This window comes from Elaeis guineensis, chromosome 4 (assembly GCF_000442705.2).
Source record: "Elaeis guineensis isolate ETL-2024a chromosome 4, EG11, whole genome shotgun sequence".
Lineage (NCBI taxonomy): Eukaryota > Viridiplantae > Streptophyta > Magnoliopsida > Arecales > Arecaceae > Elaeis > Elaeis guineensis.
In genome coordinates, this window is record NC_025996.2 from 57,739,546 (window position 1) to 57,755,115 (window position 15,570).

Consider the following 15,570-nt stretch of genomic DNA (forward strand, 5'->3'; position numbering starts at 1 on the left):
GATATGGCATAAAGATTACCAGCTGATCTTATATAGCTCTTTGTTTTGCCCTAGTGAATAGATTTTTATTTTTGGGCTCTATTCCTTGTATTCCCTAATGAGATGTGGTTGATTTTAGAGTTATATTTTTGGTATCCACTTTGGTGGAAGGGCATGTGGATTGGTAACCTATTTGTTATTACTTTGCATCAAACAACAATGGCAATTATCTTTGGTATCAGAGCTACATCGACTACTTGTTTATTCCTATTATGGAGGATGTAGTTTAATTTATGTTTGATTTATTGCCTAGTGTTGTGTTGTTAGAATTGATGCTTTGTCCCCTATATCCAAAGCCAAAGGTGCTGCCCTCTTATTTCTTATACTCAATTTTGGAGGCCTTTGTCTTGCATATTGCATCATAGATTGATACCTGACCTAAAAAGATAATTATGGATTGATATCCTATTTGGATCAATAGAATCAAGTTGCTTGAAATAGTATAGAAGAAGAAATGAGTATAGAATCTTTGATCTCTTCCTTGCGTCTCCTCTTGTACTAGCAAGATTATTATCTCATGAAATATGAGAGAGTCAAATGGAGCTACTAAACAGAGGATAATTAAGGATCTAATCATCTCATCCTCATGCGACAATGTTCTTCTACAAGATTTAAAAGTGGCATCCCCTTCACCCTACTTTCTCAGATCAATGGGTGGTAATAGAATTGATATGTAGTCTCACTTGAACTCTGATAATACAGCAGGAGGGATATTTATTGGATAAAATTTATAACACTTTTTTCTAAGATCTACTACCCAAAGAACCTTCTCCCAACAATTGAATTGCATTGTCATGCATTGAAGAAGAGTCTAATTGTGTCTACTATATATGGGTGGAATGAAAGAGCACAGACGAATATCTTTTTTTTGAAAATTAGTTGATATTCGTTGTATCTATCCAAGCCCTTGGCTTTTGGGAGGTGACTTTAACATTACCAAAATGCTAAAAGATAGAACGGGTAACCTACAAAGTGTGAAGGATAATTTGGTTTTCATGGATTTCATTTCTTTACTAGGTCTAATAGTCCTAGATTTAAAGGATAGAGACTTTACTATAAGCAATAAACATAAACAGCCTTCTTTGGTATGCCTAGACCACCTCCATCTTTCATCTGAATGGGAGAATATTTTTCTAGTGAGCTTTCAGAAAGCCCTCTTGAGTACTATCTTGGATCACATTCTGATTGCCTTGGACCGCAACATTGGATTCCAATGCTTTAATATTTTTAGATTCGAAGGATGGTATATTAAGGAACAAGAAATTCATGATCTTATGAGGAGCAACTAGAAGAACATTAGAGGTGCACCCAACTCGATGGCGGCATAGGTGGAGAACTTAAGAAAATCTGCTCTGTTCTTAAAACTTGATCACTTTCAAAGAACATTGCAAAAGAGAGCTGAAGAAAAAATTATGTGAGCGATATTGATAAAAAGGAGAAAATCATAAACCTTACTACTGATAAATTCAATATAAAAAGAATTCTAAAGTAGTCCTTAGATGAGCTTTACCACAAGAAAGAGATATAAAGGGGATAGGAACACCTTCCTTCACAAAGTCATCTCTGAAAAGACAAAAAGAAATCATATAGCTTCTTTCTTAAATGAAGGTATTGAGTTTCATGATCAAGAAGACTTCTTTATCCATATTTCAAGAATCTCTTTGGCCCCACCTCATCATCAAAGCTTTCCATAAATTGGGACCTATTTTATGGTAACCCAACCGTCAATCTAAATGACTTGGTACAGAAATTCACTAGGAAAGAAATTAGAAGTGCAATTTTTTTCTTTGACAGTGCCCCAAGGCCAAATGGTTTCACATTTATATTTTTTAAAAGCTTCTGGAATCTTCTTTATAATGATATTATGGTGTTGCTTGATGATTTCCACAAAGGTGCTCTTGACTTATCAAGGTTGAATTTTGCATACATTACATTCAACCCCAAAAAAGAAGGCATTCTGACTGCTAAGGACCTATGACGCATCAATTTAATCAATAGCCTGTACAAAATAATCACAAAGATATTATCTATGCATCTTGCTAAGTTTTCTCCTTTGCTTATTAATGAATCATAATAAATTTTTGTCAAAAGAAGATCAATTATTGAGAATTTTTTCAATGCTCATGAAATGATAGCCTACTACAAAAGATCTAGTCAAAAAGGAATCTTGTGCAATCTAGACTTTGAAAAGATTTTTGATAAGATAAATTGGGACTTCTTATTTGCTATACTACAAGCTAAAGGCTTTCCTCTAAAATGGATTGATTGGATACATCACTTGCTTTCTTCTGCTTCCATAGCCCTTTAGGTAAGTGAAAATCTTGAAAAATAGATTAAGTGCTGACAAAGATTAAGACAAGGGGATCCACTCTCATCTGCTCTTTTTATCTTGGCAACAAACGTACTCTCCAAATTACTTAAAAAAGCTAGATCATTAAGATTAATTGAAGGAATTAGTAGCAATAAGATATTTTCTGATATTAGAAATCTTCTATTTGCAAATGATACATTACTATTCTGTGTTGCTAAAATTGATAATATTATAGCAGCTAGAGCTATCCTACTTAGATTTGAAGGTGCTTCTGGATCAAGAATTAATTTCATAAGAGCTCCACTATCTGCTTGAATATTGATAAAAGGGAGGCATATAGATTCGCTGCTTTAATGAATTATAAAAAAAGGCTCACTTCTATTTACTTACTTGGGTCTCACTTTGTGACAAAAGGTTTCAAAATCATGTTGGATGCCTTTGCTAGAGAAAATAAATATAAGATTGGCTACATGAAAGGAAAAGATTACTATCTTAGGGAGGCAGAGTTGTTCTTATTAATTCAGTTTTCACTACATTACCTTCTTATTATATATCAGTGTTTAAACTTTCAAAATGGATGGTAAATACAATCGAGCTTTTTAATAGAGAGAAAGAGAGACTGTCAGTGGATTTTACCATCTTATTAATTGAAATAGTATGTGTAGGTCCAAAGAGCAAGGAGGCTTGGGTATAAAAAATATTAATTAGATGAATCTTGCTCTCCTTACGAAGTGGGCTTGGAAATTCACAATGGGATCAAATTACTTCTGGTGCAAACAAATCAAAAGTGTATGTTATGTAAAGAAAAGACTTGGTATAAGAATCAAGAAATGTGCCAAAATGCTCTCTCATATTTGGAAAGATATCAGTAAGTAGCTAGATATATTCTGAAATTATTTATCCTTTAAGCTAGGCAACGGCGATCATGTTCGATTTTGAAAGGACTCTTTAGTAGGCTCTGCACCTTTATCCTATTTCTTCGATGATCTCTACTCCAAAGTTTTAAAGCTAAATTGTACTAGTTCTCCATGGTCATTGAGATATTTCATTTGAAAAATCAAAGTTAGAAATTTTTTCACTAGACAGCAAGCTACATGGTTGGAAAATCTCCAAGCCATCTTTATCCATGTCATGCCTATAAGGATTGCTGATGTGCCGATTTGGATGCTTACTCAAAATGATACTTTTTCAGTTGACTCCTATTATAGGCTTATCAATAATGACGGTTTAATTTGTCCTTACTAAAAAGTTATTTGGAAGGCTGCCATTCTAAAAAAATTAAAATATTTATCTGGCTTACTTTGAGAAACAAACTCCACACAAGAAAAATTTTAGATAGAAAAGATTGGCAAGTAAATTCTGATTGCCCTCTCCATAGATCAAGAGTAGAAACTATCTCCCATCTATTCATCAAATACCCCTTTGCTTGTAACCTATGGAACTCCATCAAAATCCAACTAAACCTGAAAGGGTGGCCTTCAAATATGCATGATCTTTAGACTGACTGGAGGTATAAAAAATTTTAGCCATCACTGTAGATAGCAAGAGATCAACTGTATGCAGTCGTTTGTTGAAAGATTTGGAGGAAAAGAAATACGAGATCTTTATCAAAAAGAAATCTTCTATTTACTCAACTTTTCAAAAAGTATTACATACATTTCACTCTTAGAAATCAATGTATACTAAGAAGTTGATTGAAAGTCATGGCAAGCTGTAGAATGCCGTTAGTGCATCACCTTTCTAGCTGACAATATGTTGTAACTATGGATGCCTCATCATGGAAACTCTTGTATATTTCTTGTTTATCCAATCAATAAATAGGGGGAAGCCTCTTGCTCCCTCCTTTTCCTTTCAAAAAAAGATAAGGACTTTGAGAGAGGTTGTTTTTGTATCAATACTAATTATCTAGTTCACCTTGGAAATGATGTGGATTGTTGATGTGGGCTTGTATCGGCAAAATCTCATTATTGGCCAATGACCTCAAAGAAGATACTGATGAGACTTGAAAACGTGTGCATAGAGATCCTTTTGCCATGGTTGAGGCCATTTGGTGATGGCAAGGAGCTTAATGGGGGATCCAAAACTGCACAGCACAAAGGAAGGGGTGTAGGAGTAGTTGAGGATAGAAGCAATAATGAAGATGGTAAAGACTATTACTGCTAGGTAAGAGGAGAGCCAAGGATTAGAGAAATAAAGAAGAAGATGGAAGGCATGATTAAGGGCCAAAGGATTGAGGAATAGTCAAAGAAAATTGTTAAGGAAGTGTGATGCTTTATGGCATAAAGCAGAGGAGGAAGCAGAGGCCTAATTAAGCATGGAGAGGTGGGCCATTATATCTAGCCTAAAATGATTGCCAAGAGAAACAATAGGCTTAGACTGCATTTGGCAATATTATCATTTTTTCTAAAAAATATTAAAAATAAAAATTTTATTTATAGTTTTTCATATTTCTAACAATCGAAAATATGTTTGGTTCGCCTTTTTTCTTCTACAACAATAGTTGACGACATAGCCAGCAATGAGAGAGAGAAAGAGGAGAAATGCGGCTGGTATTGTGGTCAAGGATAAGGAAGAGCTTGACATTGAGCGTAGAGATAATCAAGATAAGCAATAGAAGAAGAAGAAGTAAAAATGAGGTCCATGATGTGGTCCAAAATAAGAAATAACTTGGCATCGGAAGAAGAGATAGCCGTCGAGGTTTAAGGAGCCAATGTGGTCGGTGGGGGCAATAGGGCTAAGGCCGAAATCAATTTCAAAAAAAGAAGTTGGAAGGAAAAGGATGAAAACCTACTTTAAAAAAATCTAAAAATTAAAAAAATATAAATAATAGAAGTTATTTAGAAAAAATAGAAATAGAAATAATGTGATCAAACATATTTCCTACAATGGCTCCATGTTGTTATAAAAATTATAAAAAAAAGGGCAAAAGGGAGTGCCAAATAGGCCCTAAAGGTTCCAACTTTCTAGAAAGAATAAGAAGTGGATATCCATCAAAAAAAAAAAAGAGGACTGCTTGGTTTCTAACATTAAAACATATACTTGTATGATATATGCAATTTAATATATTCGCATGGACCAGATGTTGCTAGCCAAAGAACTATTTACGCTTAACTTCCTAAATTCAACCTGACTTAAAATTTAGGTTGCGTTTGGCAGCTAGCAATCTTTCCAAATTGCTGGTAATTTAATATGGTAATCTAAATTACTGCGTTTGGTATGCTTTTTGGATGGTAATTCAGATTATCTTGGCAATCCAGATTGCCTCTCATCATGAGAGGCTATCTAGATTGTCTTGAGAAGGGATGGCTATCCAGATTATTACTTCTTTGGCAATATTGTAATAAAATTTTTGAATAAAATTATCCTTCAAAAAAAATCACACAAAACCTATTGTCCAACTTTCCCCCTCCGCATGTGCTCCTGGCCCGTGGCTCTTCCATCTCCCTTTGTCTGCCTGCGGCTCCTCCACCCTTATTCCCCACCACCCCCCCACCCCCATGACTCCACGCCAGTCCCCACCACCCCTACGGCTCCACACGCACCCACCCCTCCTCACACCCCGATGACTGCAGCTCCCCACACCCTCCGGTCCGCTACTTCTCCATACTACCACTACTCCCACCACTTCTCACCAGAGAAAAAGAAGAGCATTCGGACAAAATTATTAAGGATATTTTAAAAATTTGATTTCATATAACCGATAATCTGATTGTCATACTAAATATATCAATCAAAATTTTTAATAATTTTACTACAGCATTACTTGTGTGTACCAAATATAGTAATCAATATAACTGATAATTTAATGATGATAATCTATTCTGAAGACAATCTATATTATCTTCAAAAATTATCTCGTGATATACCAAATGCGACCTTAGAGAAAAACAAAAATGAAAAGAAAAGAAAGAAACGAGCAGCAGCAGCTGCTGCTCCAAAGCCCACCTGGGCCAACTTCCAGCCCCAGCTTAGAGATGTTCCAGCACAAGTGCATATGATGGTGGACCACTCAGGGATGGCCTACCAACCACAATCTCTGCTAATACATTAGACTCTTTCAGTTGTCTTTCTATTGCTGTCTTCTCTCTCTTAGATAGGCTTCTTTTCCTTTTTTTCAAGTTCTCCTTTTCCTTTCTTAAAATTTTCTCTTTTAATTTTTTTCTGTCTTAATTAAACATGCATCACACATGCATGCACGCTAGCGTCTATGAGAAGAATTTAGTAATTAATGCAAAGGAGAGACCTACAGCATGCGAACCAAAATTGAGAGTTGGGAAAATTAACCTTAGCTATTGGTTTGAGAATAAAGCAGATATAAACAACCAAATAGCTCTTGAAAAATAAACACAAACAAGGAATATTATTCTTGTGAAATTTTATCATGCTAAACATAAATATTTAAAAGGAAAGCAATCATGAGCTATTCTTGGAATAAAGTCCTTATTTATGCCGCTATCATGAGCTATTCTTGGAATAAAGCCTTTATATGTGCCTTTTTTTTTTATGTTCGAAAACTGAAAACGCCCTCATTGCTCATATAATGAGCAACCAAGGTTTTTCTTTCAAAAAAAGAAAAAGAACAAGAAAGAACAAGTGATTTCTTCATTGGTGAATGGAATCATTGCTGTCATTTATTATCTCAATTTTATGTTACACAAGACTTGTAAACAAGCAATTCCTCCCACAACTAATGATCTACTGCACAGTGGTATGCAAAACTGTGACCCTTTCTCTCGCTGGACACATCCAACTTCTCGGGGCTGGTACTCTCCTGGCTTTTTCTCCTCTGAAATTTTCTACCGATGGTTATCCTCTTTGTTCCATGAACCATCTAGTGCAGGAAGTTGGTAGTCATCCGGTTTCAAAGCCAATGCGAAATCTGGCAACGTCGGTGCCGTCTGAAGGATCCTGCACAATTAGCCACCACAGAAACTTCTATCAGTATGTCTTGGTAGGTAGCAAACTCATACTTCAACATTTACCGTGTCATAAATAGCTAATGCCACTGGATGTTCGGTTGTAGGGTTTACATCAAAATAACCCACAAAGGAACCAAAAAAATTTGATGTTTTCGGTAGGGTTTATATCAAAATAAGCCATTAAGGAACCAAAAAAAGAAAAAAAATGATGTTTCTAGTTTACAAGTTCAGGATCTGCATATTATCACATTCACCAGCTGAAGCGTTCTCATATAATTCTTCTCACAGAACCAAGCATGTGGTTTTAAGACGATGAACTATCAAGACCATATCAGTTTTTTTTACCAATTTCATGGTCCAGCAACATTCCATCAGGGTTCAGAGAAAACATGTAAAACAAAATATTTTCAATAACAAGGAAACAAATTTCAGAAAAAAGATGTTCGCAACTAATATTGGATCATACATTTCAGACCTAGTAAATATAAGATCCAAAGGATATTGGCATATATTTACAGAGGGTCACAAAATTTGCGGTCAAAGGGGGAAAGTGCTATGGCATAGGATGTACACAGGCTGCAAAATCAAGTCAATATATGAATATACAAGACATTGTCGATTCTAACAAATAAGCCCAAAAAAAGGAACCTCCCAGAAGAATGCATAAAAACACATGGAGGGTGTCACGCTAGGGTATGAAAGTGAAGTGGTTGTCCACTGCTTTATTCATGAAAGAACCTTGGCAAAGGGCAATTAACTAATTATGGAATCCGAGTCACAAGCACATACCAGTAAAGGTCATGCAATACTTACAAATATTGAAGTTAGACAAACTATTATCAGAATATTTCAGCTAAAGATCTTATGTCAATTTTTAAGACAGTTACCTTTCTTGACTGTAGAGATCACGATTGATTCTAACCTTGCTTGAGGCATCTTTGGGGATCTTCTCGGAGAGGTACTTCATAGATCCCCATAGAGGAGGAATCCTGTAAATAGATCAGTTAGTGAAGACTTGAGTATGTTACAGGAATTATGTTTGTTCACCAAAGTAGCACTTCACCGAGAGCAATTTCTTCCACCCAATTTTGACCAAGGTATTTTATACATAACTGAATCAAAAATGAGGCAATACAGGAATTCCAGATAAGAGACAGGAGCAACTCAGGTGTTGATGGAAAGAAGCTGGAACAGTTATTCCATTGTTTAAAAACTTAAAGCACCTAGCAAGGTAGGATGCCAATTACAAGGCATCCAGACTATAAAATGAGATAATATTCTGAAAGACAATTAAGTGATTTGTATTTATCTACCATTAGACAGAAAATAAAGCAAATAAGTCTTAGTTGCTCATGTGCCTTGAGATACTTCTAAGAATATGGCTATGACAAGGCTACAGCAAGGACAGGATTCACTTTCATGAGTCTGTAATTTACAGGTACAACAAAATGAAATTATTATACAGAGTTCCATACTAGAAGACTTAAAATCCACTCCATAATTTTCCTGATGGTAAAGGGAGGGATAGAATCCATTCTATTTATAATGTTAAAGAGAAAGGACTGAAAAGTTGATCAAAATTGTATAGATATTGGTATGAATAAGGACATGCTTGCTACCATATCTTCCTCATGTAAAATAACCAAAAAGATTACCGAGGAAAAAGTGAAACTTGCTATGCCGCAACATGGAGCATCTTAAAAAGGAAAACAGACAAAAATGAAGACTGTTAAATTAAGGCAGGTCAATGATAAAATTACCTGGACAGAGGAGGCATCAAATTGAAGGCCTCACATGCTTTCTTGCTTTCTTTGAGAAATTCCTCAGCTGCTTGCAGGGCAGCTACAGCCATTCCATGGGATTTCTCTGTATTCCCCTCATCAAGGATCATTCCATGGTAATAATATGCAGCAGCCTGATAGATAATAATATTTAAAAATGCGTTGAATTCTGTAGGAGTATCAAAATACAACAGAAACATGCAGATAAAGATTTCCTCATGTTTCCTAATGCATTTAAGCACTGTTTTAAGCTCTCTCTCTCTCTCTCTCATATCCAACTTGGGGTGTTTTGGGTATGACAGAATATCTCATAATTTTCTGATTCTAGGAGCATCCAGATAAACCAAGAGGAAGTAAACTGTACTTCATAAAATACAACATTTCCACTAAATGATTAATATACAGTTTCATGATATCAGCAATATACTGCTCCAATTTATTGATCTTATATGGTGGTTTTGATTATTTTTTCTATTTAGATTTTAAATTTGTTAACCATATTTTTAATATTTAGGTGGCATTTGGTGATCCTTGTCCTGAAGTAATCTGATCCTCGATGATCTAAGATCATCTGCATTTAGTATGCTATGTTCTAGTGATCAAAGATCCCTAATTATCTACAAGTAATTTGTTTGGTATGCCATGAAAATCCAAGATCACTAACCATATAATACCAAAATTACCCATTATATATTCTGTATATTTGCAAATACTAAATAGAATTCTCAAATAAATCATAAGAAAATATACTTGAATGGCTCTCGGCACGTACATGCAATTTATACATAAAATTGTTTGGACAGACCACTTATAATTTGATAGGAAAATTATTAATCCTATAAAAATATATTAATTTGTATTATAGAATTAATAGCTTCATTTATACTTATATTATATTATTATTTTAATACTAATATTTACTTTGATTAGAAAAATAAGGAAAATAGAAGTAATATATTAATAACTTCATAACATAAATATAAAGTACAATAATATACTTCTATTATAATTATACAATATAACCGAATAATAATATGATAATAATATAAAATATATATCATGAATACTATGTATGTAATATTAATATGATATAATATATATAATATTGATATAAATATATTAATGATATATACTAATTTTTCTCACTGAGCCGAGGGGCATTTTTTCCCGCAAATTTCAACCCAAGATCACTCCCTTGGAGATGATCTTGGAACTCCATCCTCAAGGATAGCTTAAAGATCCCTAGATTAGATGTTGATTTTAAGAGTAGAGGTGATTTGGGATCACTACCATATAGAATCACTGAGGTGTAACCAAATCCGGTACTCTCATCATCTCCACCCACATTACCCTTGATCTTTGGGTCATCACCCCATATCAATGCCCCCTTATAGAAAAGATATCATCCACAATCACCAAAGCATGGACAAAAGACTTCTGGATTTTGTTAAAGTACATCTCTACTGTATTTCCCAGAATTATTCATGATAAAATATATCCATTTGACACCCGAGTGTTTTACAGCGTGTAAAATAAAAATGAAAAGAAGTGGTCTACTGCATCTTCTCTAATTTGATTCCAGGCACTTAAACAAAACAGAAACAAGAACCTCTATATCATATATATGAGGTCAATTCTATCGATTCCAGACAATTTTTATGTTTAGACTATTAAATCTTCAAACAGAATCAATTAAAATTATCTAGTTCTTAATTTTGTTTACCAAAATAATATATGTAATGAATATTTTAATCCCATTAGGTATTTAGAGTTCTGACATGACACATGACATATCAGTCATAAGATTATCATCTCACAATGGAACATGTTCTGGCAGCATTGAACTCTGATTAATATGTGTTTTAAATCAATAGAAGCAAAAGTAACTTTAATAACACAAAAGAACATGATAAGCCACAACCTTCAACAACCATGCATGCGGATAAAATGAAATGCTTAAAATAAGTTTATAGGAACAACGAAAAGAAAACAGAATGGTTGTCATACCTTTGCTTCAACATATTTCCACTTCACAAAAAGTTGATGTTTCTTCCCCCAGCCATCAGAGAAATGAAGTTGTGATATGTTATCATGAGCCTGTGTAGACTAGAATGAGCTTAACCACAAGAGAAACATTTATATATATGTATATAAAGTTAGGCACCAAAGCACAAACTTGACCTGTTTAAGTGTTAAAAAAAATAAAAAAGTAAAAGAAAAAGCCAGTAACCAGAACTGCATAGCAAATGACCTAAATTTGCATATCAAGTATGTCAATGTAAGAGTTAAGAGGCTGAAATTCAGGCCAGGAAGCAATGATACCTAGTGTGCCATGCAGCAATCACCAGTCAGGAAGAATGTAAAATCGGTAAAGTGTAGCTAAATTAGACTTCTTCATGTAGCTATATGTATAAAAAATAGAAAAGCACACAAAATGGAAGCAAGTGACCCTTGCAACATGAAGCATTTATGATTCAAAAAAAGGAAGACGTCAGAGCAAAAACAAGCAATTCATCACAGATTGATTCTACTATAAGTTACAAATTGAAATTTATCAAAGATTCACAATATTTATAGAAAAATGTGGGGGAACAAATCCATGTTCCCAGGTAAATAAATAGATCCCACGGTTGAATCCTCAAGCCTCAGATCCAATGCTCAATTGATGACTATACCTAGGCTACAATAATTTAATGTTGAGGTCAATAACAATTTTCTCATGATCAAGTCATACAATTATGGCTTCAATGCATCTCAATCAGCGATTGCAAGGCATTCAATCACTTGTTAGATGGTGCATTAATGCTGGATTGGAGAACTGGCAAAGAATGGATCATCATCATAGTGACAGATGTCACATACGAACTGATGTTCATCAATGACTAGACTTCTGGATGCTCTCTTAAAGGATAAGCTGCAGTTAGATCCAGTATTTGTTGGTTGATGGATCAACAATAGCATGATCTTGCTGGTCTTGAACCTTGAGATCTTCGAAGATCAATCCTCAATCTCCATAGTTTTTTCCATTAGATCTTCAATGTCATAGCTCTAGGCTAACCAATTATTGTTCAGAAGTTATCCTGACAATGGATCTATAAATTTTAAGCACTCGTTTGCCAGATCTTCTCAGATCACCTCCTTTTTGTTGATAGCTTCATCTCATTTTGGGGTCCCCCTCCCCCTACTCCCAACTTTCTAAGAATTTAAGGTCGCACACTCTCCATATGGTCAAACTAAATGTCTATGCCCTATTGTGACTCTTGATGCCAAAGCAACTTCTTATGTTGTCGAAGCAATTCCTGATGTAAACAGAACCACTCATGTTATCAAAGCTATCTTCACAAACCACAACCAACGTGCCACCACACATTGAAGACATTTTCTTCTGGTGAGCCACAAGAAGGATCTTGTCATTGTGATGCCAATCTGGTAACTAAATTATTAAAAAAAATGTACAATGGGCGGTCAAAACACCCTGGGGTGTGAGGCTGGCATGATTAAAAATTTTAGGAAAATGCTTATCAAATATATCATGTGTAAAAGAAAAATAGAGTTGTTTTTCAACTTTACAGTCTAAACAATGAATTCATCTATCACAGTAAGCTTGTGAAAGTATAAATAAAATATTGGATAGTAAATAATAAAAATCAAAAATATACATGAAGCATATAAATGACAAGTGGAATCAACAATTCATGAAGTGAAATCAACAAGAGAAAAATTGAATTACTTGTAGATCTTTACAACATTTGAAAAAGGAATAATAGAATAAGAGATGAAGTTTAAATCATTGTCTATGGTGGTGACAGGCTTAAAATGGGCTGCCATTGGAGGTTTAAAAGGAATGTGCCTCCCCAACCCAGGACACCTCTGGATCTACCACTGTCCTGTGAGGATCTGTGCATACATGCATCATGCCTCGCATCGTTTGCGCTGGAGAAATCTTGGGTACTCATATTGGGCCCAGCAACTCGAGTAATAACTTCTAGCTAGCCTTTCTAAGTAAGGTCCTAGGTCATACATCTCTACAACCCTAATGCAATCCTAGCACATGCAAGTCAAGAAAATTTGGTCAAAACAAGTATTACCTAGACCCTGGCATTAAAAATTTATCAGCGAGTTGGATACACAGCAGAGCTTTTCAAATGAAGTGAGCTTTGGCTTAAATTGCAAGGGAGACAATTTACCAAAATTTCTCGAAACAACAGAATTTTTCTACAGAAACTTCAAGGAAAACATTAGATGAATCTTAAATGTCTTAAAAAGCCCATTATAACGCAATAAGAGCAAATAATTGAGCTGCAAAGCTGAGATGCCAAAACATGTTTGGATTCCAATTATGACCTACCAAAATCAAATAAATACAGGTTAAAAGGAAAAAGACAAGCAGCATGCAGTCATGATATTTATTCTCATTATTTAAAACGTTATGCATTCTAGAAAGATCTTGCATTCAAACAAATATTCCACTTTTTTTGGGGAAATCTTCATTTTGAATCATTAATAATAAGAAATGTGGAATTTTGTTCCAGCAATAGCTCAGCAGAAGTATTTCACTTCCTCTGTCCATTATAAAAATAACATTTATTTTATAAACTATTGTTTATTTTTATATGATAGCATGGATAATGAGAGATTTACAAAGATTTTTTTTCTTTTTTGAGATATAAATTCGAAAGAAATTTGAAAATCAATCTAGTTTAGGCGAACGAATGAGGGAGAATGGTGTAAAGTGCTAATAAGTAACAACCAAACATGACCGTAAATGGATAAGAGAATGACGTGCAAAATTTGGCAGCCTTATGTGGAATACATTAGGCAGTTGCCAGAAGCCAAGAAGAAAAAACCATCTAGTTCTTTGGAACTAATAAAGAAGTTGTTGCTAAATATGTTAACAAAGAAAAACATACATAAAAGTTAACAATTCAAAAGAGTGGAAAATTCTTGGTAAAACAAAATTTGCAAGCTAAGCATTGAACGTGAAGTGAGAGAATGAGGGTGAAAGAAGAATGAAGAGGAAGAAAGGAGATAGAACTAGAACTGGATATCCTTATTTTATAGGGATCAAACTATAAATTCAATAATCCATATATATTGATAGAATGTAAAAAGTAAGAAAAAAAGATGGGAAGAAAAAAGAGCATGAAGTTAGAAGTGAATTACTCAGTTTCATAGAATCAACGCAAAAAATAATGAGAAAAGAGAATTGAAAACATTAAGGAATGAGCAAAAGGGATGTGAAGCAAGAACTCATCATGTAGTTAAAGAAAGTATGGATACCTGATGCCAGTACTTGACCATCTCACATGCTAACCGGCGTTTAACTGCTAGTGTGGCCTTTGGACTATCAATTGCCATCCCAAGTTGAATATCAACACCCTATATTACCAACCATTGAAAGATCGAAAAATATGAGATCAGTGAGACAGATGAAGTGCTTTTCAATTGACCAGGGTTGAAGTTTAAAAAAAAAAAGCAACAGATACACATGAAAAGGATTCTCAGTCCATCTGATTTTTAGAAGCATCATAGAATTGTATGAGCTCAAACTGACTGTTAAATGATATTCAAGAAACGAAAATATATATTCTGAATTTTTCACATCAAAAAAAAAAAATGCATACCTTGCACCATGAACAACTAATAGAAATTGAATACTAATAATATGCAGAAGCAGAAGCCCCTTTTTTTTGTACCAGTAGCATACAGAAGTCATTACTGCATTTTATTTAGTAGAAAACTATTACATTCAGACAAAGGATACTAAACTTCAATTTCTGGTACATCATTTTGGGAAAATTAGTGCTGTCCTTTCTTTGACCGAACTTTAACATGCAGCCCTTTGACCACTATCATTTAATTTTTAGTACTGCACACGCTTATATGGGATTGGCACACACTTGTACTTATATTGAGCCCCCTTATACTAGTTTTTGCATGCAGTTATATTGTCCGCACATGGTTATATTGTCCCTGCACATGTATTTGTGTGTAGACAGTTATTTATAACTGTGTATGTATTGGGAGATTTGTGTACAGCCGCTAGGGATTGGGAATTAAAGAAACTTTGAAACTTGAGATAAATGTTAAAGTCCCAATCAACAAGGATTAAAAGTTATAGTCCGATCACTGGAGAGACCGGCCATCAATTTCTGCCTTTTTTATATGAATCTTAGCTTGTTTTATGTACATAAAACAGGGGTAAACTTAGGGATGGCAATGGGTCGGGTCAGCCAATACACGTCCTACCCCGCAATTAAAATCCCATGCCCATACGACACCCCATACCTGCCTTTGGTCGGATCGGTTCGGGTTAAGTAGAGGTGCAAGTCGGGTCAAGTTGGGAAAATAAGAGGGGTTGGGTTGGGTCGAGTCAAAAACTCATGTAAACATTATAATATGATTATAATTTTGAAAGGGGGATTTAGATTAAGGTTATACAGGTTGGGTTTGGGGCAGGGCATATCATTACCTATACCCGACCCGAATCCACTTCGGATTTTTTTTTTAGAACCCTACC

The 15,570-nt window shown here is 34.6% G+C and overlaps 1 protein-coding gene across 2 annotated transcripts; it reads right to left on the bottom strand.

The window, feature by feature from the left end:
* Positions 1-6,947: 6,947 nt before the first annotated feature.
* LOC140857534 (uncharacterized) lies at positions 6,948-14,512 on the bottom strand. 2 transcript variants are annotated; one of them, XM_073256585.1, is made up of 5 exons: positions 14,331-14,512; positions 11,058-11,156; positions 9,030-9,184; positions 8,157-8,258; positions 6,948-7,258 (listed from the first exon to the last, which is right to left on the bottom strand). In XM_073256585.1, exons 1-5 carry the CDS (start codon positions 14,406-14,408, stop codon positions 7,147-7,149), a joined length of 546 nt encoding a protein of 181 aa, XP_073112686.1. In that variant the 5' UTR covers positions 14,409-14,512; the 3' UTR covers positions 6,948-7,146. The 2 variants fall into 2 exon arrangements, with proteins under 2 accessions (XP_073112686.1, XP_073112687.1); XM_073256586.1 differs by having other exon boundaries at positions 11,058-11,147; positions 14,331-14,502.
* Positions 14,513-15,570: the final 1,058 nt, after the last annotated feature.

Coding starts and splice junctions, on each gene's coding strand:
- LOC140857534 (XM_073256585.1), bottom strand. CDS start 14,408: ATGGCAATTGATAGTCCAAAGGCCACACTAGCAGTTAAACGCCGGTTA. Junction 11,157..14,330: donor TGGTCAAGTACTGGCATCAG/GTATCCATACTT, acceptor AGCTCATTCTAG/TCTACACAGGCTCATGATAA. Junction 8,259..9,029: donor TTGATGCCTCCTCTGTCCAG/GTAATTTTATCA, acceptor ATCTATTTACAG/GATTCCTCCTCTATGGGGAT.